Source organism: the organism of the source record quoted next, unplaced genomic scaffold, assembly GCF_019419815.1.
Source record: "Pyrus x bretschneideri cultivar Hongxiangsu unplaced genomic scaffold, Pyrus_bretschneideri_v1 Contig22, whole genome shotgun sequence".
NCBI lineage: Eukaryota > Viridiplantae > Streptophyta > Magnoliopsida > Rosales > Rosaceae > Pyrus > Pyrus x bretschneideri.
The window spans coordinates 2,290,127-2,312,910 of record NW_025999524.1 but is presented as its reverse complement, the minus strand read 5'-3'; the positions used below and the strand labels follow the sequence as shown (position 1 = coordinate 2,312,910).

The following is a 22,784-nucleotide window of genomic DNA, read 5'->3' as shown; positions in this document are numbered from 1 at the left end:
CAATCGCGAGGAAAAAGGAAAAAAACGATGAAATTTTGTTATAGCATTTTTTGAGAACCCGACTCAATAATACAGAGGTTTTTTTAGCAGAGAAGTTAAACGGCGTGAGCCGTATAAAGTGGGCGGGCCTTGATAAATTAACCGGTGGCTATTTAATACGTAGTAGCATCAAACACCTAATTCGTATTAAGTAGTCCTATCCGATGTCTAGTACGGCATGCCAAACGAGGCCATGTCTTTATTAAACGGAGTTCGGATAATATGACACCACAAGAATGTTGATAATTCCAGCACGAACAGAAATTTGAAAACAATATAGTGAAAATTTAGACTACATGAGTAAGTAGACCCCCACAACGGTTTCTCCGTTCACATCCTCAATCCAAAAGCAAATGTAGTTCACAATGACAGAATCCGGTGGAGGAATGAAACCACCGGAGCTAATGTCGGAATTTATCTTAATACATGAATTCCTGATTCCACGACTAAGTTTTAAAACTCATTCAAAAAGGAAAACAAAAGAGTAAGGCACAGCACCGTATATGTATATACACAATATTTAGGCAGTGTGGTTTCCTAAGAAAGAAAAACAACAAATACCGGTACAATCAAATATAGATTCGTGTTTCCTTGTGTAAGAATCAGTTCTCCTTCTCTACTTTCTTAGGCAGCACTTCAAAGCCCCCACCCGCTCTCTTCTCTAATGAGTAAGGCATGTACGTACCAAGTATTCTATCCCACATAACAAAGAATGGCTGGGAGAAGTTATACTTGGTTCCATAGAGCTGGTGGTGGATGTCGTGGTAAGCACTATTATTTCTGAACAATGCATGGAAAAGGTTCCCCGGAAGCCACAATCCACAATGATCGTCTACTGTTTTGATGGTAGCGAAGGAGAAGAAGAATATGGAGGTTCTAGGAGACATACCAGAGAGGAGAAAAGATAAGGCCCCACCAATTGTATCAAGGAGTAGTCCCTCCACAGGATGATTGTACAGAGCTCCAAATGCATAGGGTACAACAAGTCGGTGATGTTGGGAATGGATATGTTTGTATAAGAACTTGTTGTGGTGCATATATCTATGCATAAAGTATTGCCAGGTATCCAAAACCACCATTGCGGTAACAAACTGTCTTGCTAGATCAATGAAAGAAGACTTTGTACCTTCATCCCCGCCGTCATTTCCTGTCACCTATCAATTAAAAAGAAGTCATAAGCTACGTGAGTTAAAATCAGCAAACAAATATGAGCATACCGGAGATGATGCATCAGGTCTGAAGCAGGGGTCAGGAAATGGAAAATAACTGATGGCAGGGTGCTTACCAATAAAAACACTCTTTTTGCGAAAAAAAACAAAACTACCACGGCATTATCCCCACATAAATGAGGAAGAGCTATAGTAATGAGTGTCTTTCATGTATCAATTGGGAAAGGGAACCCTAACAAGGACTTGTGAACAAAGCTACATGCACAATGCATAGTGAAGATTCTGGTTTCACTCCCTAAAAATGGTTATCATATGGGAAGCAATGAACCTGGGATGGTAACAATTATCAAACTGTTTAGTGTAATTCATAGATCAACAATAAAGGAAATCCAGTAAGGTGGACGAGAGACCTAATGTTCGCCACCTAATGATATTCAATCATTTACTATCCTCTTTTAAAAGTTTGTACTACTTTATGACATACATTGAAATGGGGCACCTAATTAGTTAAGTGAATACATTTCAAGAGCTAGAAGCTCTACAAAGTAATACTTTCACAAAGCAGATATCCAAACTGACTGAAGGTGGCCACAGCTAGACTAGTTCTGGTTCACTTGTCCTAAACAGACCGAAGAAGCCCAATTTTCTATATTCATGTTACAATTTCCTCATATGCTAACAACAAATTGAAAGAAGCTTGCGTAAACACACAAGTCCATCCCTTGAAAACTCGAATGTCTTCGAAGATGAAGCTTAGATCATAAGAAATGTCATATAGCATGATAACAAAAAACAATATAATGAAAGAGGCTAAGATCACCAAAACCTAAAGTTCAGTTCATTCGATAAGCTAAGGATCACTAAACAGCATAAAACAAGACGAGGCAAACCAACCAAAAGAAGCAGGAACTCCTGCAACTACTTTCCTGTTCAGTTCATTCGATAAGTTAAGGATCATTAAACAGAATAAAACAAGACGAGGACAAATATTTCGCATCTGATATTGTATTAGCAAAACCAACCAAAAGAAGCAGGAACTCCTGCAATCATCACATTTCCAACTACTTTCCTAACTACGTAATAGAAAACGATATGAAAAGTTCAAGGTATTATGCAACTAGGTTGCCGGCTTAGCAGCCTGTTTGCTATAATTACCACACAATTAACACAACCCAGAAAGGAAACAACAGAAACTTTTATGCAAAACCAAATTACAGAATTGTATCCCCAAAAGGAGAATTAACCAGATTTTGACACCCCCAACCCCAACAAACCAAACAATATTAATTACCCACAAAAAAACTAAACTTTCCCAATTCATAACCTGATCAAAGTTTAATTCTTTCCTTCCGAGAATGCGAAATTAACCAAATTTTAGCCTCAAAAAACAGGGAAAGGTAAAGGAAATTGAAGTAGTTACCGTGAACAGGATAATAGCGACAATAGCCTGAACCGTCTGCTGCAGAAGAACCCCTTTGACCACCGTTCGCTTGGAGACCGAATTCTTCTCGTCCTCGTCCTTCTTGGTGTGCAAACGGTACTTCTCGAACGAATCCAGCAGCACGTAAATCCCCGAATACGCCCAATAAATCAAAACCGGGACGAAAGTTCCCAACAGCTCATCGGAAACCTCGATTCCCATTTTTTGATTTTCGGAAGAATTCAAAAAAAAAAAACCCGACTATCAAGAAGAAGAAAGGAACCCACAAGTCGAAATTCGCATGAGAAGTATGGATTCGTTTCGAATTTATCCCCAAATTCGCAAAATCCTAAATTAGAGAAAGATATCCTAACCCTAAACCAAAATAGGAAATTTCCACTATTATTGACGTCGGTTGGAAATGCAATCAAGTTTTTTTTAACTTAAAAATATTCAGGATAAACATTTATATCAAAAATCATTGAAGAAAAAGGTGGGTCAAGTTTTGATTTTTGTTTAAATTCAACAGCAGGCTCGTTGGAAACAATGGCCTAGCTCTGTGGAGTCGTTTCTTCTGGTGAGCTCGCTACGTGGACTCCACGGATTGGGCGTTTTGTGGGTCCTGCGATTTGGTGGGAGCTTTTGAATCGCTGGGGGACCAACGGTATTATTCTTTGTAACGAATGTTCTTTTCTGGATTTTTGTAAGAATTTTAGAGATCTTTAATTTATATTCGTTCATTATATATTTTGTGAACAATTTTTATATATTTTGTGAACAATTTTTATCTGGTATCGTTTATATTTAATTTTAAATAAAAATATTTAAAATAATTTTTAATCAAATAATAAACAATAAACAAACATAATTTAAAAATTCATATCATATGATTTAAGAATCCTCGTAATCTTTACTAAGAGTATCCGAAGAGGACGATCCTCATTCTTTTGTAATGGAAGGGTTTTGCATTAATTTCCTGTGGGACGGACTAAAAAAGGGCACGCCGGGTTTGACTGAAAAATGAGTGGAAGAATTTTCTCCCGTTTCAAAGCCTACAAATCAACGCGGGAGGGTGGAAAGTCCACAGTGCCCTTGGGACGACGTGTCAGCTTGTGCTCCTTGGAAGGCATTTTGGAGATTTTGCAAATTATGACATCAACATTTGATCAAAGAATAAACAAGGACACCGATTACCAAATATGTCAATAGCACGGTGGAAGAAAAAAAGGTCAATAACACGTGTACACTAGATGAAAGTAAGGGTGGTATTGGTACGATTAGTGTATCAAAACTCATGTATCGATTATCATACCAAATTTTTGATATGACAAAATCTATTACTATTATCGTGTTAAATTTTTGGTATACCAAATCTTGGCATGTCAAATAGTTCGGTTGACATGATATGGTAATAGTAATTACCACTTTGTTTTTTGCCATTCTTTTGGGCCAAATTTTGATTTTTTTTTTATAACCCAATTCAAGGCCCAAATGTGTTTTGGCCACTCTCTTTGGGTTTCTAAAACTTTTTCATTTAATCATGAGAATTTTATAGAGATTCATTTAAGAAACAAGAAGTAAATAAATGGAAGAATTGCTGAAAGAACCTAACATCCCTAAAACAAATGGTACAAATATTCCTAAATTATATCCCTACATTCTTTCAAATTGTACAAAAATTAACTTGATAGAAGAAGCCAAGGAGAAAGACATCCCAATTTGATGAAGGAGAAGATGAGACGGACTGCAAAGAGAAGGAGAGAGTTGCCGGAACGGGAGCAATATAGATGACGCTGATGGCTAGATGAGTGAAAAGATGAAGAGTCACAGCGCAAGAAGGCTTAGGTTTTTTTATTAGGAAAGTAAAGGTTAGAGGGTGAGATGATTGGATAAATGACTACTAAAAAAATATAAAGTGCATAAATAATGATAATAATACCTAATTATATAAATAAATGATATTAGTGGTATGATACGGTATACCACTGGTAATGATTTTGAATACCATTACCGTACCGAAAATGTATGGTACGGTACAAATACCATACCATTACCAATGGTACAAATTTTTTGGCACAACTTTGATATGGTACGGTTAGTAATTCGGTTGGTATGGTAATTCAACAAAAACTTCCACCCCTAGATGAAAGTATGCGTTAGTAGGGACGTTACATGGTTGAACTTGTAAGGATGTCTAATAAGAAGTCTGTCACGTTATCACGATGACTCAAATTAACCAAACAACAAAGAGAGTTTGTAAAAGAGTACGGTGTGAGAGATTGGAACCACTGGACCCTCTACCATACTGAATTTTTTCTTTCGCTAGACACCATGTTGGTCTCTAGGGACATAGCCTTGTAAGAATCAGAATGGTTTCAGGCCTACTCTCACATTTTCTTCACGCAGAAAAAATTAGAATTATGCCTTTGATTTTCGAAGATATTTCAAGGTATTAGGGACCCAACTATAATCTTTACTTTATTTCTTTCACTAGGTTTGAAGTAAGGTTGATGGTTGTTATGTTGTTAACCAACGTCACTGTGAATTTTGAGGAACTCAGACGATTAGAAGAGGGAGAGAGAGGAGGTAGGTGAGTGAGCTTCCTTCATTCTTCTGCTTAAAAGGACTTTTGGGAGTTGAATTGAGGAAAAGGATGACAAGAACATCATACCAAAACCAAACGATGGTGGTCGGTAGCTTAGGACAGGGCATATCTTTATTTTTCTTGGATCAAAGAAGAATTTTAGGGTGAGACTTTTGAACCCCTCTTGAGTTAAAATTTTAGCTCCACCACTGTTGGTCTCATTCGATAAATCAACCCAAATACTTCATGAGCAATGGCCATCCCCAACCAAAAAACATGAACTCTGCTTGTATTCATGGATGAAATTTGAAATTTCTATTGATACATTTCACTCAATCTACATATCGATATCTGATGAGTTTGCAATCAGAACTTCAATAATTCGTTCACCGTTTCAATGCTTTGCTTGACGTTCTCGATCGTATGGCACAAGAAGGCAAACATGTATCGTCCTATAGAGCCTCCAAGTTCTGAGTTTCGGATACGTGTACATGTACATCCTTCAGAAGGTTTAGGCTAGTTTGTCTGGTCCGCTTGCAAAGAACTGAGAAGAGCAAACACATATCAGTTGGGTTCTTCCATCTCAATGTGCATGATTGGTACAGAGTGAAACAATCTGAAAGGAAATGCATTCAAACCTTCTGCCTTGGTTTCTCTATTAGATGTGAGGACTGAGGTTTTCCAACCCTCGTAGGCACGCTTTTCGATCTTTTTTGTGCCGCTTGTAACTTGAAGGCTGCAATTTCAAAGGCATCAAACATTTACATTCTGTAGTTTTCATTTCTAGGGTGGCTTACTCTAGAGGTTGTTAAGATGAGACTGATCAAGATTATACAAACAAAAGCTATATCATTGGCTCCGTCATGCTGCACAGGCAGAGTCCACTCTAAAGTGTGTTCGACCTCAAGGTCGCAAAAGAAATGGATGGTGATAGGCGTCACCATAGAATTCAAAATAAGATAATCGATATAAAAAGATAAGATTTGTGATTCTATCAGAATTCTAACATGTATCTTAAGCGTAGAAAATCCAGTTTGCTTGATAAGGTAGTGGCATGAACATGATTGATATCAAATGTGGCAGACGGACAGAACAAAAATAGCATGATAACAGGTTGTAGGGACGAAACATGCAAGTTTGTTTGTGTCAGCTCAGCTAGGAACCAATGTCCCAATTAGAAATTTTAATTAGGTTATTAGTGCCTCAGTTTATCATAAACATAGAAGCCATTACACTTTTAGTAAGCTAAGGTAATATTAACAATCAAACATGTCAAAAATGGAACTTGACACAACTATTTGAAAGTAATGTGAATAGAACCACTCTATGATTGAGTAAGCATCAAACATTCCGTGCTGGTAATTATCAAGGTAAACTAGTTGTCAAGGCAGAGTGCGAATGTAAGCGATTTCAATAAAAATGGTCGTTTAAGTACGAGCAGATTATAATATGTGATGATTTTTTTTTTTTTTTCATAGAACGATATTCTATATTTAACAAAAATGGAATAATCTACAGTAACACAAATATTCAGTAAACGTTACACAAATATTAAAAAACAAAGTTACACACTTGACCAAACAAACATAGCAGCTCATACATAGAGATCAACAATATTAAAATTACACACGATCGACAAAATATTACAAGTCTTGCATGGAGAGATCCAAAATATTAAAATTACACACCACTGAATAAAATATAACAAGTCTTACATGAAGAGATACAAAATAAGAGGAGTGGACCAGGTATTTTGCTGATAAGTGGCTCTCTCTCCATCCTTCTACTAATTTGAAAAGAACATTGGAAGAGAAAATAATTAAAAATAATTATTAATAAGATACTCATACGCAAAACAAAAGAGATAAGTAACTAAAAAACATTGGTTTAGCAGTAATTTGTCTAATTTTTTGTCGCCAATTGTAGCATTTGTAACATTTTCAGTGTATTTTGTATTTGAGCAACATCAACCGCTCCTATATTATATATTTTTGTCACCAATTGTAGCATTTGTAACATTTTTAGTGTATTTTGTATTTGAGCAACATCAACCGCTCCTATATTATATATTAGCAGAGAGTACACACTTTGTGTGTATGAATAATTTCTCTTAATAAGTGCATTTTTTTTAATATTACATAATTATTGTTTTGTCCTCTTTATGTAAATATTATGTATCAAAAGTGAGGGTAAAATTGGAAAAATAAGTATATGATTGTCATTTTCTTTAATAAAAAAAAAAAAAAAAAGAGGGTAAAATAGGAAAAATAGGATATGATTGTCATTTTATCAAAAGGTACAAAATTACTATTTTGCCCTCCTTTTGTCAATAGTGTGTATCGAAAGTGAGGGCAAAATTGAAAAGAAAGAGGGGAAATTTTTTACAAGAAGGGTTCTCTTAATAGTATAGATACGCAAATCATAGTAAAATATGGAACACGTGTGGTGTACAGGTATTATTCAGGGTTTTTTATTTTTTTATTTTTTTTTTTGTGGAAATTTGTACACATGTGTAATATTTGTATAAATAATTTTGAGGCTAGAAATATACTCTAAAAAAGATGAACATGAATCAATAGAAAATAATTATAAGAAGAAAGCATAAATCACTTAGGTTTTAAACTAATCAAATCCTCATTGGGTCTAAAATAAATTTTGGGTTGAAACTTAAAATTTGGGTAATATTAAAATTTTAAATACAATAAATCCAACGGCTGAGATCGAAAATGATCAAATCTAACCATAAAAAAAATTCCAATAGCTAAAACAATTTAAAAAAAAAATTTGAATCAAAATTCACCCAAAAACTCTATGATACATGTTTCATAGGGTCCGTTTAATGAATTTTTAACTTTTCTCAGAATCTAAATATTTGCTAATGTGAAATCTAGTCAATTCAAGTAAAAAACTTACGTTGGGTTTATTGTGGAGAAAATTAAATCTCATTGGTTAAAATTATGTTTTTAGTAAGAAAAGTATGAACAGATACATTACATAAAAAATAAAAATAAAAATAAAAGAACAGATACATTACCCGAACATTAGTTGTTTCCCATGTTATAGTTCCAAAATCTGCAGTTTTCAGCCATGACTTGGATCCCACGCTCCCAAACATTTGTAAATCTTTGGTTCAACAACAACATGACCCCCAAAACAAGATTAAAAGAACAAACCATTGGCCAGAAAAATTGGGGTGAAAGGATGCCATGCAGAATGATCCAGTACATCACCCACACTAGGGCAAGCCCTCCCCAGATAATGAATCGGCATGGAAGGCGGGAAGAGAGCACAAAAAGTCCAAACCAGACAAGAGAGAGAGCTGCCATAACTACGAGAGAGAGTGTGTTGTATGGAGGTTTGACAAACTGGCTTGGATTCATGCCGATGGCAGAGAGAATGGAAGCCAAGGCCAACAGGATGGTCAAAGTCTCAGTTAGATGTTGTGGGTACGGAGGTGGATTTCGAAGAGGGTATTGATTTTCCACGTCGGCCATGGCAGATTTGGGAGATTTGGGAGGAGAGAGAGAAATCAGGGATGAGTTGAGTACGGCAGCTGGGAGAAGAGAGAATGAGGGAACCAGACATCGAGTCGGGTATTTGCATGAGAAATGACCCAGTTGAATGTTCAACTCGACCGGGTGCATGAGCGACCGAGTTGAGTACTTGATGGACACGTGTTCTGGTACTTGCCCTCTAGGATAGTGACTTTATCCACCTACCCAGGCAAGCCAAAAAATGACAAATGAGAAGAAGAAAAAAATAGCATCATGCACTTAATAACACCACTTCGCCGCGGGCCATGGTCGTACCGATAGCATCATGCACTTAATAACACAACTTCGCCGCGGGCCATGGTCGTGCCGATAGCATCATGCACTTAATAACAGAAAATGTTCTACCATCATTTTTTTATAAACGTAAGTGAAATCATGATATTTTTTGAATAGTTTGAAGAAACTAAAGCAGTTGCGCTTGAGGAGAACGTGGGAGGAGGTGGGCGGTTTTTCTCTTTTTTTTCTATTTTTCCCTCACTTTTGATACACACTATTGAAAAAAAGAAGGGCAAAATAGAAAAAAAGGGGAAAAAGTTGACAAGGAGGCTTCTCTAGAAAAAAATATGCACTTATTAAGATAAATTGTTCACACACACACAAAGTGTATGCTCTCTGCGAGTAGATATTGAATAGAGGACAGAAATGATTACCATCAAATGACTTGCAAAATTATTTCGCCAGCACGACCGAGATCTTGAGCATTTTGCCATAAGTGCCATGAGATCTTGGGCACAAAAATGGGCACAATCCCCATTTTGCCCAAAGCACTTATCCATTGTGGCATGTGGCTTGCAAAATTATTTAAATATACCCACCAATTCAAATATTTTCTGAAATGGAAGTCCATCTCTTCCTCCTTTGTAACTGAAACGACCCAAGCAACTCTCTAATGCATGGAATCTTTATCGGATTAATCTTTCTCTGGAGTAGCATCGGTTTTCACCCCCTAAAGTGCATGTCATCTTCTTCCTCCTGTTGATTTCTAGAGTCGCACGAACGGTTTTACATTCTGAAAATGATGAGGAGAGAGCAACATGGGTTTGTACGTAGGAGGAAAGAGTGAAGCGTCATGGGAGAAAAGTGAACTGACTCTTCTTATCCTTATCCTTCTCGACGTTTCAATCTTTATATGTGCCTTTGCTTCTATTCAAATGTTTATCCTTCTGCACATTCAAAGAAACTTATTTACCAGATTGCACCGTTTATATATGAAAGGATAGCCCTAGTCATGTTATGACTTGTGAGGATCCCATGTTTTCATATGATCAAATGACTAACTATAAAGTTAATCCACCAAGAACAGCTTATGCTCCTCCTCATTCCACGCAACACCTTCCCATATTAAAAACCACAACGCAACAATTAGTCAAGTAAAAATATAATTAATCCAAAATAAATGAACAAATTGAGATAATTTAATTCCATATTAGATATGTGAAAGGTAGGTGAAATATGGAAAGTAAAATTAACGACTTGAGAGTGAAGACGCTTAATAAAACCAATTCGCAACTGCTATTGCATTTTCAAATTTGAACGCCACTATTCATCTTCAAATATTGTCCAATATTTTAGATTGAATTGTAGAGATAAAATTCAGAAATTGTAGAAACGTGGCATACCTATAAAGAAGGTAGATGGATTAAGGTGCAAAACAGGCAATGCTCCTTTAGGTTTTCCTTCTGCACATTTGTCAAAGCCTCCTCAAACAAAACCGAAAACAAAAGTAAAAACTTAACCATTGCCAAAGCCTCCTCAAGCCAAAAACAGAATGCCAATATCAATTACAAAGAAACCGCTTGTAACTTGAAGGCTGCAAGTTCAAGGGCATCAAACAGTTACATTCTGTAGTTTTCATTTCTACGGTGGCTTACTCTAGAAGTTGTTAAGATGAGACTGATCAAGAACATAAAATCAAAAGCTATATCATTTGTTCCGTCATGCTGTACAGGCAGAGTCCACTCTAAAGTGTGTTCGACCTCAAGGTCGCAAAAGAAATGGATGGTGATAGGCGTCACCATAGAATTCAAAATAAGATAATCGATATAAAAAGAGAAGATTTGTGATTCTATCAGAATTCTAACATGTATCTTAAGCGTAGAAAATCCAGGTTGCTTGATAAGGTAGTGGCATGAACATGATTGATATCAAATGTGGAGACCGACAGAACAAAAATAGCATATTAACAGATTGTAGGGACGAAACATGCAAGTTTGTTTGTGTCAGCTCAGCTAGGAACCAATGTAGCAAATAGAATTTTTTTATTAGGTTATTAGTACCTCAGTTACTTCATCGGAGGAATAGCCGCCATCCTCAAGTTTCCTTTTCTCCGGCAAAATATCTAGAATCTCTGCGCGCCAATCGACAAGTTAATGAATAACGATGGCAAAATACCTAGAAGTTATGCACCATGGAAAAGTTAAAACGTAAGTTCAGCAACATATATATGCCTTGGTTCCCCTTTACATCCTTGGGATCTTTCTTTTCCTTCCCAATTTTACAAACATCAAAGCACAAGTCTTTCATGGAAGTCGAAACCTGCAGAAGAAGCTCACAAATATGATAAGCCTAGAAACAAAAAAATGTAGTTGACAACAAAAATGACTATTGCATAGTAGGAAAGGCTGCATCTTACGAAAGAGAATTCAGTTTCAGATGCACCGCAAAGCTCAATCAACTTAAGCTTGTCTACCTTTAACTACAAACATATTAGGTATGACACTAATTAGTGAAAGACTAAGGGGGCGTTTGTTGCGCCGGACTATCTCGGATTGGATTAGCTTCAAGGACTAAGCTGGACTGACTTAGACTAGACTAAACTGGACTAACTTAGTGAAGCGTTTGGTGCAGTATTGGATTAAGAAGCTGGATAATAACAAATTCTAATATTATATTATTTAATATATAAATTATTAATATTTTATTATGATCTTATCTTTTTCTCCATCTTTTCCTACCATTTCCGTCCCACTCTTTTCCTCTTTTCTCATCGTCCCACTCTCTCCCTCTTTTTTTCCTCTTAGACCTCTCAATTCATATCTCTTTCTCATTCCTGGTCAAACTCCTTATTGATTCCAGTCTCTATTTCTCTGTCCTCCCTCCCTCTCTAGCTATGCGATGTTCGAACGGAACCTCACGGCTTCAATTTTCTCGACGAGTTGCAGGTTTCCCGATGTGTTTTCTGGCCAACCCTCGTTAAATTGGATGAAGTTAGCACCGCCAAAAAATTCATCACCATCCCTGGACTGAGATCTTAACTTTGAATGCTCGAATCTATCATGGATTTGAAGAAGCCCAAACAGGCCGAGACTTCCAGGCCATTTTCTGGCCACATTCGACCACATTTTAGCCTCGATTCAGGTAAAATCGTAATCTTGTCACTCCCAACTTCAATTTGGTATATTTTATATGAAAGTTGGTTGTGAAATGGATCTGAAAGAGAGTCGGAAAGTTAATGATTAATCTAGGTGACCGGAGATGACGAAGAGTCTGTCAGGAGTAGTCGTTGAGCATGACGAGGACAAGAAAGAGAGGATAGTCTTAGCTAGTCCCATGGTTATTGGGGGGTCTCGTTAAGACCTCTTAGTGAAGGGTTTTGTCCATGCTAGTCCCCTTTAGTCTCATTAATGTTAGTCCCAGTATGGAACAAATACAGTATTGGACTAATAGCTAGTCCAGTCCAATCCAGTCCAACTTAGTGAGGGCAAACAAACGCCCCCAGTCTTACGGAGGAAATCCCTTTCTTCCCATGAAATCAAGCGAGAGAGATGAATCATGGGAATACCTTGTGTTTTTTCGCACACAAATAGAATGCCACAGCAATGAACACGGGATGAGTGAAATCCGTACTTGCCCGCTGAGAAGCTGGCAACGATGCAAGAAACCAAGTCTTGTAACTGAAACATGACCGTATAATAATAATAATAATAATAATAATAATAATAATAATAATCTACACTTGGAACCAAGCCATCCTAACAAATAACCAGAGCTTGATGCACTTAGAAGCGTTTTGTCGAACATTTCGCAAGTGACATGCAGTTCCATGAAGCAAGCATATGAAAAGTATTCATTAAAAACCGAAAAAAGATTGAAATCGCATCTTACAGAGACAAGGCCTTCTGTACAAAGGGATGATCCGAACACACCCAAACTGAATTGCCAGTTCTCAAACATCCAGCTTGTTCCTACACCACCACCACAACACACAATCCAATCCAGTAATCAGTATCCACAAAACCGAAAAATGACGTCGAAATCAGAAGAACCAAATGAGAAATCGAAAACCCACTTGACCACGACCGTTCTGCATCGAATTGTAGCATCTGGTGTAAGCCTTTTCAGACATCCCACTCAACGTTATCGCCTTTTTCCTATCGAATAGAAGCCGGGATCTACAAACCAATTCAATCCAAAACAATCACAAGCGTAAAGTTAAAACCCCAGTATGAATCTGAAAAAGGTCGGGATTGCAAATCAAAAGCTCGATTACGTTGTGGCGGCGATTTCTAAGCAAATCACAGCTCTGCAAACCTCACCCTGCGAATTACAATCAAAATTGATAAATACCCAGTTGGGAAAATTGATCAGATAAGAGAATTAGGGATTTTGAGAGAAGCTTACGACGCCGATTATGGAGGAGTCGAACCGGATGACGTCCTTGGAGTCGTCGAGGTCGAGCTTCCTTGCTATGTCGGAGAGATCGATTTCTTCTGAGATGGGATCTCTCTGGCTGATTGGTGGGTTTTGGGGAGAGAGAGACTGAGAGAGGAGGTATAGCCGTTTGCGCACACTAGAAAATGGCGGGAAGTAAATTTACTGGTGTTCGCGCTTAATCGCTTACGGTAAATTTTCATATAGTATGTACGTTAGTTCAAATCTTTGTCTCCTCTCTATTTGAGTAACACGTGTATTTTAATTTTGTAACTTCAGAAAATAAGTTCAAGAGTTAATTAATTATTAATTATCATTAAACGTGTTTAAATCTTAAAATTTGTGTAATAGATAGATTATATCAACCTCATTTAATGATAATTAAAAAAATTTAATATGCTGAGAACACAAACAAGTACACTAAATGTCATAATACAATTGGTTGAAAATTTTATTTTCCAAGTTTTCAACCAATTGTTTTATTACATGTGATGTATTAAGTCACATGTCTAATACACATAAAAATCTCCATTCCTTTAGTATCTAAGTATAAGAAAACGTGATATTGCAGAATGCTTTTCATAATAATGCCGAAGGCTAGGGTTACAATATATATACGAAAGACACAACCCTAATCCTAAACTAATGCCTAGAAACAAGGAAGTCAAACCTTATCAGGTAAGTAAAGGCTAAGTACAGATTTACAAGATTCACTATACTAATCCAAGATATCTTCTTTAACACTCCCCCTCAAGTTGGAGTGTATGTTAATAACACCCAACTTGCTGAGCAATGTTTCAAACTGTGTAGAATTCAACGGTTTGGTGAAGATGTCTGCTGGTTGCTCACTTGTTCGTATGTATGCCGTACGAATCATTCCTTCTTGAATCTTCTCTCTTACCAAATGACAATCAATCTCTATGTGCTTTGTCCTTTCATGAAATACCGGGTTTGAAGCAATGTATATGGCTGCTTGGTTATCACAGAATAACATGACTGGTTGTGAATGACTCACCTTTAAATCTCTCAAAATGTTCTTTAACCACGTGATCTCACAACATGTGGCTGCCATGGAACGGTACTCGGCTTCAGCACTGGAACGAGAGACAGTAGTTTGCTTCTTTGTTTTCTAGGATATCGGTGCTTGACCCAGTTGAATGTAATAACCTGTTATTGATCTTCTTGTGTCCTTGCACCTGGCCCAATCAGCGTCACAGAATGCACTTAACTGCAAGGATCCCTTGGATGGCAGCAATATACCTTGTCCCGGTGAACTCTTGATGTATCTGAGAACTTTGTGTGCTGCCTCAAGGTGTGGTTGTCTAGGCTTGTCCATAAACTGGCTTAACATGTGCACAGCATAAGCTAAGTCCGGCCTGGTTATGGTTAGGTAGATCAACCTACCCACAAGTCTTCTATATGATGAAGCATCAATAAGAAGTTCTCCTTCCATCTGTGTAAGAGAAACATTTGATTCTACAGGAAACCGTGAAGGTTTGGCACCCAAAAATCCCGCATCATCTAAGATATCCAATGCATATTTGCGTTGACATAAGGTGATGCCATTTGTAGATCGTGCAACCTCTAACCCCAAGAAATACTTGAGTTGTCCCAAATCCTTTAATTTGAATTGTTGTGAAAGGGACTGCTTCGTGGCTTCAATTTCTTGTAGATTATTTCCTGCTAAAATTACATCATCAACATATACCAATAAAGCAATGAAGTTACCGTGCTGACTTCGGACGAACAATGAATAGTCAGAACACGATTGATGAAATCCAGCAGCCTTGAGAGCAGTGGAAAGTTTAATGAACCATTGTCTTGAGGCTTGTTTTAAACCATATAAGGATTTGTGTAGCTTGCAAACACGAGTCTCCCCCTTTCGTCCAAAGCCAGGAGGTAAATTCATGTACACTTCCTCATCCAGATCGCCATGCAAGAAGGCGTTGTTGACATCGAGTTGATGTAAATGCCAATGACGCACAGCAGCAACACTAAGGAGTACACGGACAGTGGTTAACTTGGCAACTGGAGCAAAGGTTTCACGATAGTCGACCCCTTCGATTTGACTATAGCCCTTGGCAACCAACCGAGCTTTGTAACGCTCGATGGTCCCATCAGGTTTAAGCTTAACCTTGTACACCCATTTGCAGCCAATCGGCTTTTTGTGAGGAGGAAGTGGAACAAGGGACCAAGTATGGTTTTCCTGAAGAGCAGCAAGTTCGTGGTGCATGGCATCACGCCATTGTGGATGTTGGACAGCCTGCAGGAAGGTGGTGGGTTCTCGAATGGTGGTGACGTTAGTAACAAAATGCTTATGCATAGGGGAGAGGCGATTGTAAGATAAGTAATGAGACAGAGGGTGAGCAGTACCTGATACCTGAACCATATTCGAGGAAGGAGCAAGTCGGGACGGGAGAGAGGTCTCAACATGGAAATCCTGCAAGAAAGAAGATGGTTTGGTAGGACGTGTGCCACGCCGGGGTGGCGGTGGTGCAGCAGGAGAGGAAGACGGAGGGGATGGGGGTGGAGAAAGTAAGGAAGGGGAAGTAGGCTCAACAGGGAGAGCGATGTCAGGGGGGGAAGCGATGGGAGGTTCTATGGGAAATATAGGGACTGGATCAAAGGATGGCGAGTAGGGTGCTACGGGAAGGGAAGGAGGAGTGGGAGGGGAAGCAGCGGAAGGGTGGGGTAAGTTGTAGGGAAAATGGTCTTCGAAAAAGAGGACATCCCGTGACACAAAAAACTTGTTAAGTGTAAGGTCAAACAAGCGGTAACCCTTCTGGCCATAAGGATACCCAACAAAAATGCACCGTCGTGCACGGGGATCAAATTTAGAGGGTTTTTGTGCATGGGTGGATGCAAAACATAAGCATCCAAAGACACGTAAATGCATGTAATGAGGTGCCTTGTGAAACAACTTGTGGTATGGTGTTTGCCCTTGGAGAAGTGGTGTGGGTGTACGATTGATAAGATAGGCCGAAGTGAGAATAGCATCCCCCCAAAAATGTTTAGGAAGGTTGGCTTGAAAAATGAGGGCTCGAGCAACATTTAACAGGTGACGGTGTTTGCGTTCAGCAACACCATTTTGTTGTGGTGTGTTGACACAACTGGTTTGATGCAGGATCCCTTTGAGTTGATAAAAGGTGACAAGTTTGAACTCGGGACCGTTATCACTTCGAATCACCTTAACTGTTGTATTGAATTGATTCTCAACCATGTGTATAAATTGAACAAGAATATCTTGTGTGTCAGATTTTTGTTTCATCAAATAAACCCAGGTGCACCGTGTGTAATCATCAACAATGGTAAGAAAATATTTGGCACCTGAGAGGGAAGGAACTTGATAACCCCCCCAAATGTCAATATGTATTAATTCAAAACATGAACGAGTAGATATAGAACTCAAGGGAAAAGACAATCTGGTTTGTTTAGCCAATGGGCAAATTAAACATGTATTGGAATCACATGACTTATTGTGCATAAAGGGAAGTAACGAGGACACTTTAGGTGATGGATGCCCAAGGCGTTGGTGCCAAAAAGGAGAACTCATAGTGGTGGTGGTGTTGCAGGATCCCTTCCTTGGTGGGTCGAGATGGTAGAGTCCCTCCCGTTCAATTCCCGTCCCAATCATCTTCCCCGAACGTAGGTCCTGTATGACACAAGATTGTTTGAGAAAAATGGTGATGTAAAGGGAATCGTAAGCTAACTTGCTAATAGATATGAGGTTTAGCCTAAACAATGGTACGCATAAAACATTGTCAAGGATAAAGTTGGGAGAGAAAACCACTTGGCCGACATGGGTTACATTAGCAAGGGAACCATTTGGTAATTCAACATTATGATTTTCAACACGTTTTGAGGACGTGAGAAACTCAGGACTGCATACGATGTGGTCGGTGGCCCCACTGTCCAAAATCCAAATAACTTGCCTTCCATTACGCATGAAAGAAAAAGCTTTACCTGAGAGTTCTTCATGATTCGAAGAGTTACCCACTTGATTAGCAAATGAGGATTTGCTTTTGTTCAAAAGCTGAAGAATCTGCTTGCAGTCCTCTGGAGAAAAAGGAAAATTGGGCATTGCATCCTTCTTGTCACGACCCGTGACTTGGTTGCCCTTGAAAGGGCGATTTTGTTCAGTCTCAGCCGCTGCTTTTCTTTTGCGGCAAGAGTCAAAAGTGTGTCCTTTCCAACCGCAAAACGTGCACTTGAGATGAGCACGACAATTCTTGGTGCTATGATTGGTCTTGTTGCATTTGGCGCATCGCTGACTACCATCTTCTGTCTCGGGTTCTCGACCAGCGCCCCTCACTGCAAACACAGCAGCTTCAGGCTGCACGGTGCTGCCCTTTCCGTTTGATACTTCAACTTGTTTCTCATGACGAAGAACAAGTGCATATGCTTTGTTAACAGTTGGCAATGGATCCAGCAAGAGGGTGTTGCTACGAACTGTAGCATATGAGTCACGTAAGCCCATAAGGAATTTCATTGTTTTCTGAGTCTCAACATATGATGTTATCTCGTTCCTTGCTTCACAATGGCATGTCGGGATTGAACATAAGGTGTCACGTTCATCCCAAAGACTCTTGAGTTTTGTGAAGTAAGAACTCACCGTCATGTTGCTTTGCACACAATTATGGATTTCGTTTTCTATGTGAAACAGTTGAACTATGTTCACATGAGAAAACCTTTCTTGCAGGTCAAGCCACATCTGCCGCGCATCCTTGCAGTGTATGACACTTCCTGAGATTTCTTTTGACATGGAATCGAGCAACCATGTTTTCACCAGATTATTGCACCGGTTCCATTGCTGTAACTCTTCAACCTGTGCATCAGTTGGCTTCGCGATTGTTCCATCAACCAGCCCTAACTTGTTTTTAACCATCAAGGCCATGGTCATGGATTGCGCCCATGTGCCATAGTTGTCTTCCACGAGTGGCTGCGGTACAAGAATGGCGCCAGGCTGATCCGAGTGATGAAGATAAAGTGGATGATTAGGGTGTTCCCACTTCTGATGCAAAGTCATGCCTGAGGAGGTTGACTGTTCTGGTTTTTCACCCATGGCTATGGTTGCTAGGGTTTAATATCTGTCGAGGTTTTGCTAGATCGTTGGCTCTTGATACCATATAAGAAAACGTGATATTGCAGAATGCTTTTCATAATAATGCCGAAGGCTAGGGTTACAATATATATACGAAAGACACAACCCTAATCCTAAACTAATGCCTAGAAACAAGGAAGTCAAACCTTATCAGGTAAGTAAAGGCTAAGTACAGATTTACAAGATTCACTATACTAATCCAAGATATCTTCTTTAACACTAAGAATCGAAAATTTGTGCGTAAAATTATGTTACCTCCTATTGAATCATATAAGTTGATTACCAACTTTATTGGATCTAGAAAGAGTTTACGTTGGCCAATTCGAGGAGAGATTCTTATGTACAACCGTGATAATATCTCTGGTTGCTACGATATATCCCCCGTTTTTCACTCGGTTACACAGTAGAGTTTGTTGTTTAAGATATTCCAACTTGAGGGGTTCAAACAAAGCAGAGGTTTACATAAGAACCAATGAAACTAGCAAATATCTCTTTCCCACTTCTCATCTTCTTCCAAGCGTATAAACTGTTGAGATTTAATCCCTAAATCACATGCTCTATCTCTAAGCAGCTGAAAACTTCTCTTCTGACACCGCCAACGGTTACACAATTACACAAATCAACCAAAGGCCCTCGCTTTGATTTCCAACGAGCAGCGTGGAGTGCCTGTAGAAGATCCCCCGGATCAAGTAATGAACATCGGTCGTGCTAATTGGATTTCTCGGTTGTTGGTTCCTCTGTCCCGCTGCTGTTAATCAACTGGTAAAACAGTGACGGGAGTAACATCAGTTTTCACAAGATATAATACAATAGGAAGTGGAGCAGAAAACACTGCGGAGAAAGAGAAGTGTCCGTGTGAGTGGGCAGGCAGAAACTTTTACATACCAAGGCGCCAAGTTGCTCGTATGCTCCCATTACTTTGAGATCTTCCTCATCTTCGTAGCCTACTTGTATTATTCTCGGTCCATTGACGGACCAGAAGGCTCTTAGACCTGCCTCCTGGATAGAGATAGAACCATACGCGTTATTAAATGTTGTCATACATCTTTCCAACACGGGTATAAAACTAATCCTCCAAATTCTTTTTCAATAAAAATCAACAGAATTATCCACGGCGAGGAATATGTTATTACTATAAGCTGTAGACTGGAAAAGAGCTCAACTGATTCCACACTTTACCTCAAGAAAAGCACTCTATAAAAGTCATTGTATCAATGCACATCTTATATAAGACATCTGTGTTCTCACTTAACATTGCAATTTGTTGCTAAATCCTTTTCTTTGACATATTTGTGTTCCACGGAACCGCAAGATTATTATTTTTTCTATCTTTCCTATGTCAGACATTTTATTTTATTTTTGGATGAACAAAACAAAATATATTTAGTCATCTGACCTGTAATGTGATCAAGTATATGGCCTCCAGTGCTTGAACACGAATTTCAGGATCATCAACTGGTTCACGCTCAATTGAGAGAGCACTCCCAAGCTCAAGTGGCATTTTTGATCTATCCTGTTCACTGTAAATCTGGACAAAACTTACCAGATAAATATGAAGGAACAAAAAAAAAGTGTACAAGTGTGTGTGTGGGTGTATATATATATATATATATGAAAGCATCAGAAGTCAAGAAGGTGCAGAATACTACCTTGTTACCAGCAACCGGAAGAAGCAGAGCTGGCCAGAGAAACTCTGAAATCAAAAGCAAATTCTGAAGCTGGCTCTCAGCTTCAAAACAACAGTTGCGAATAGTTCCAGAAACCTGTAAGCAAATAAAATATCTCATTAATAAAGTAAGCAGTTGATAACGGAGCTTCCCTTGGTTAGATTGGCACCAGCTTGGCTGCTCAACCTTGACCAGAGTAACCCGTGCTTCCCTTGGAAGACTTTGAACTCATTCAGAATGCCTAACTGATAGATCATATATGACCAGATAGTAAAGCTCTCTCTAAAAGGACCGTTGCAAAATAATTATATGAGAGCTAGTTCATCGACAGCATAAGCCCTGCTTCTTTTGTTTTTTTCACAAGTAATTTTTACTTCTGTTTCTAACTGACGAGAATCAAAAGTGAAATATAGAGTAAACAACAAAAAAGATTCTCTATCTTGTCCCATTGTGGGATCTATCATACATACCCCTTTCCTCCTCAAAGGACTAGGAGAGTCGAACTGTCTAATAATCTGCCTTAAAAGCCCTCGCTTAGGGTCCAGCAAAAGCTTCCTTCCTGCTTCCTGCTTTGAGATGTTTACAAGTATGGAACCAACATGCTCAAATGGATCTTCTGATACATGTGGAACAAAAAGTGTCAGAGCAAGATAGTGATATAAACATGTCAATATTGGTGACTGCAAACAAAAAACAATGTGAAAATTATGTCACATGTAACAAAGATCATTCACACATTCAGATTATATCGTTCTTTAAGTAAAACATATAAATTTTGAAAGGAAAAACACACCGCTAGCTTCATCTGAAGATCTACAAAATGATCTCACAAGCTTCATAACATAGAGCCCTTGCATCTTCTCGTCTCCAGTCTAGCAAATATACATAATTGACACTATTACTATTAACATTTCAGGGACAATACAGTCACGTATGACTATTCCAAAAATCTGCCTTCTTCGTATAACAACGAAAATAATGAAAATTCTTGTAATTCGCAACAAATTATATTCATTTTATTTAGTACATATTTCTATGTGATTCGACAATCAAAAATGAGCTAAGAGAAAAACACCTGCAGTAAACAAGTAACACCGACATCCAACTGCGTGAGATTAACTAAAAGCATAACCAGCAACGGGCTAATGCTAGACCCTGGCTTATACAAAACGTCCATAGCAACGTTAATCATTCCCATGTCAACCATCTTCGCTGCTAGACCAGAGTTTTGTGAAAGATTAACAAGAGCTTCCGCTGCAGGTTCCGCGACCTCCTGAAAAATGTTAAACCAATTCTTCTTATTTCCACATCAATGCCAATCAGATAGCCACGCAAACAGGCTAGCTTGCGCAGTATCCAAACCATCAAAACCCCAAATTTACTTGCACATTTTGCATTAAGTTGTGTATAATCATCAAATTGAAGAATTTTATCACTAATCAAAGAAAAAAGGAGCCGTGAGATTGCACCTTGTTTCCGGCTACGAGACGAGATAACGAAGGAAGCAGAATCTTCGAATAATTGCCCAAAGACTGCAGGCCGTCGTCGGAGCCGGTTAGCCCCCGAACGATATCAACAGCTGCCTTTGTCACCTTCATAAACAAAGCATCCAATCCAAGATATCATCAAAGACACAAGTAATCTGCAGTTAATTTCCCTTCAAATTAATTTTAATCAGCAGTTAAAGAAGATGAAATCAAACCATCAAGCAATCAAATTTTCAACGGTAAAATAGGAGGGGGCAAAGAAGTGGGAAAAAAAAAAACTTACTGCTGGAGATGGAGAGGATAGAAATCCCACTAGCTCTTCCAGTTCCGTCGCCATTGTTGTCTTCCTCGCAGCTCGCGCAGTCGCAAACCGCTTTTACAGTGTACGAGCAAAAGAAACTCCACTCTGTTCGACGGCGTCGTCTTTGGTCCTTCCCTTATTTACACGCGTTTATGTGGAGCGCACCGTTTTGACCGACATTTGGAAAGGCAGCAGCGTCTCGCTCTATTATTCGGAATTCGATCCCATCAAGAATCCTCGTATTTTAGTTATTCATCATGTATCGTACGGTCAGAAATCATTTAAATTTTTTTATTTAAAATTAAACATAAATAGTATTTATGAAAACTGACCGTACGGTGTACAATAAACCGTAAGATGTGAGAATATTTAGGATCACCACAAAGTGGATAGAATCCTCTTCTCTATCATTCGAATGAGGATCCTTTTTGGATTCTGTTTGTGATAATTCCAAAGATGCTCAAATTACGTTTATTTATCGTATATCGTGTAGATCATAAATTATTATAAATTTTTTTATTTAAAATTGAATACAAATAATATTTCACGAAAACTAATGCAAAAATTAAGATTCTCATAAAAAGTATCGGAGAGGATCCTCACTCCTATTATTCGCTGTCTTTTCACGGTTGCCGGTAAAATCGTTCGTTGCAAGACTTTTACCTTTTGGGCAATAAAAGTGGGAAAATTGCATACATGCCACATGAACTTATCAATTTAGTCATTAATCGCCTAAATTTAAAACAATGTAACAATAGCATTTGTATTTTTTTATTCACAATTCAGTTGGATATTGAGGACGTGACTTGCAC

The 22,784-nt window shown here is 38.4% G+C and overlaps 4 protein-coding genes and 1 long non-coding RNA gene across 5 annotated transcripts; all 5 read right to left on the bottom strand.

Annotated features, from left to right (window-relative positions):
• Positions 1-344: 344 nt before the first annotated feature.
• Positions 345-2,874, bottom strand: LOC125477759 (sphinganine C4-monooxygenase 1-like). Its single transcript, XM_048585191.1, has 2 exons — positions 2,629-2,874; positions 345-1,193 (listed from the first exon to the last, which is right to left on the bottom strand). Exons 1-2 carry the CDS (start codon positions 2,848-2,850, stop codon positions 642-644), a joined length of 774 nt encoding a protein of 257 aa, XP_048441148.1. The 5' UTR covers positions 2,851-2,874; the 3' UTR covers positions 345-641.
• Positions 2,875-5,484: 2,610 nt separating this feature from the next.
• On the bottom strand, positions 5,485-6,391 carry LOC125477841. The gene is made up of 2 exons (XR_007258738.1): positions 5,851-6,391; positions 5,485-5,756 (listed from the first exon to the last, which is right to left on the bottom strand). It is a non-coding gene; the product is annotated as an uncharacterized LOC125477841 (long non-coding RNA).
• A 6,094-nt stretch (positions 6,392-12,485) lies between these two features.
• Positions 12,486-14,410, bottom strand: LOC125477726. Its single transcript, XM_048585142.1, has 5 exons — positions 14,136-14,410; positions 13,387-13,555; positions 13,256-13,302; positions 12,871-13,157; positions 12,486-12,659 (listed from the first exon to the last, which is right to left on the bottom strand). Exons 1-4 carry the CDS (start codon positions 14,408-14,410, stop codon positions 13,022-13,024), a joined length of 627 nt encoding a protein of 208 aa, XP_048441099.1. The 3' UTR covers positions 12,486-12,659; positions 12,871-13,021.
• Positions 14,411-17,030: 2,620 nt separating this feature from the next.
• LOC108868410 lies at positions 17,031-18,478 on the bottom strand. The gene is made up of 2 exons (XM_048585140.1): positions 17,380-18,478; positions 17,031-17,068 (listed from the first exon to the last, which is right to left on the bottom strand). Exons 1-2 carry the CDS (start codon positions 18,476-18,478, stop codon positions 17,031-17,033), a joined length of 1,137 nt encoding a protein of 378 aa, XP_048441097.1.
• Positions 18,479-18,778: 300 nt separating this feature from the next.
• Positions 18,779-22,125, bottom strand: LOC125477520 (protein HGH1 homolog). Its single transcript, XM_048584672.1, has 9 exons — positions 21,955-22,125; positions 21,654-21,776; positions 21,260-21,457; positions 20,978-21,056; positions 20,655-20,800; positions 20,167-20,280; positions 19,914-20,045; positions 19,403-19,516; positions 18,779-19,276 (listed from the first exon to the last, which is right to left on the bottom strand). The coding sequence occupies exons 1-9, from the start codon at positions 22,006-22,008 to the stop codon at positions 19,226-19,228; spliced, it is 1,011 nt and encodes a 336-aa protein (XP_048440629.1). The 5' UTR covers positions 22,009-22,125; the 3' UTR covers positions 18,779-19,225.
• Positions 22,126-22,784: the final 659 nt, after the last annotated feature.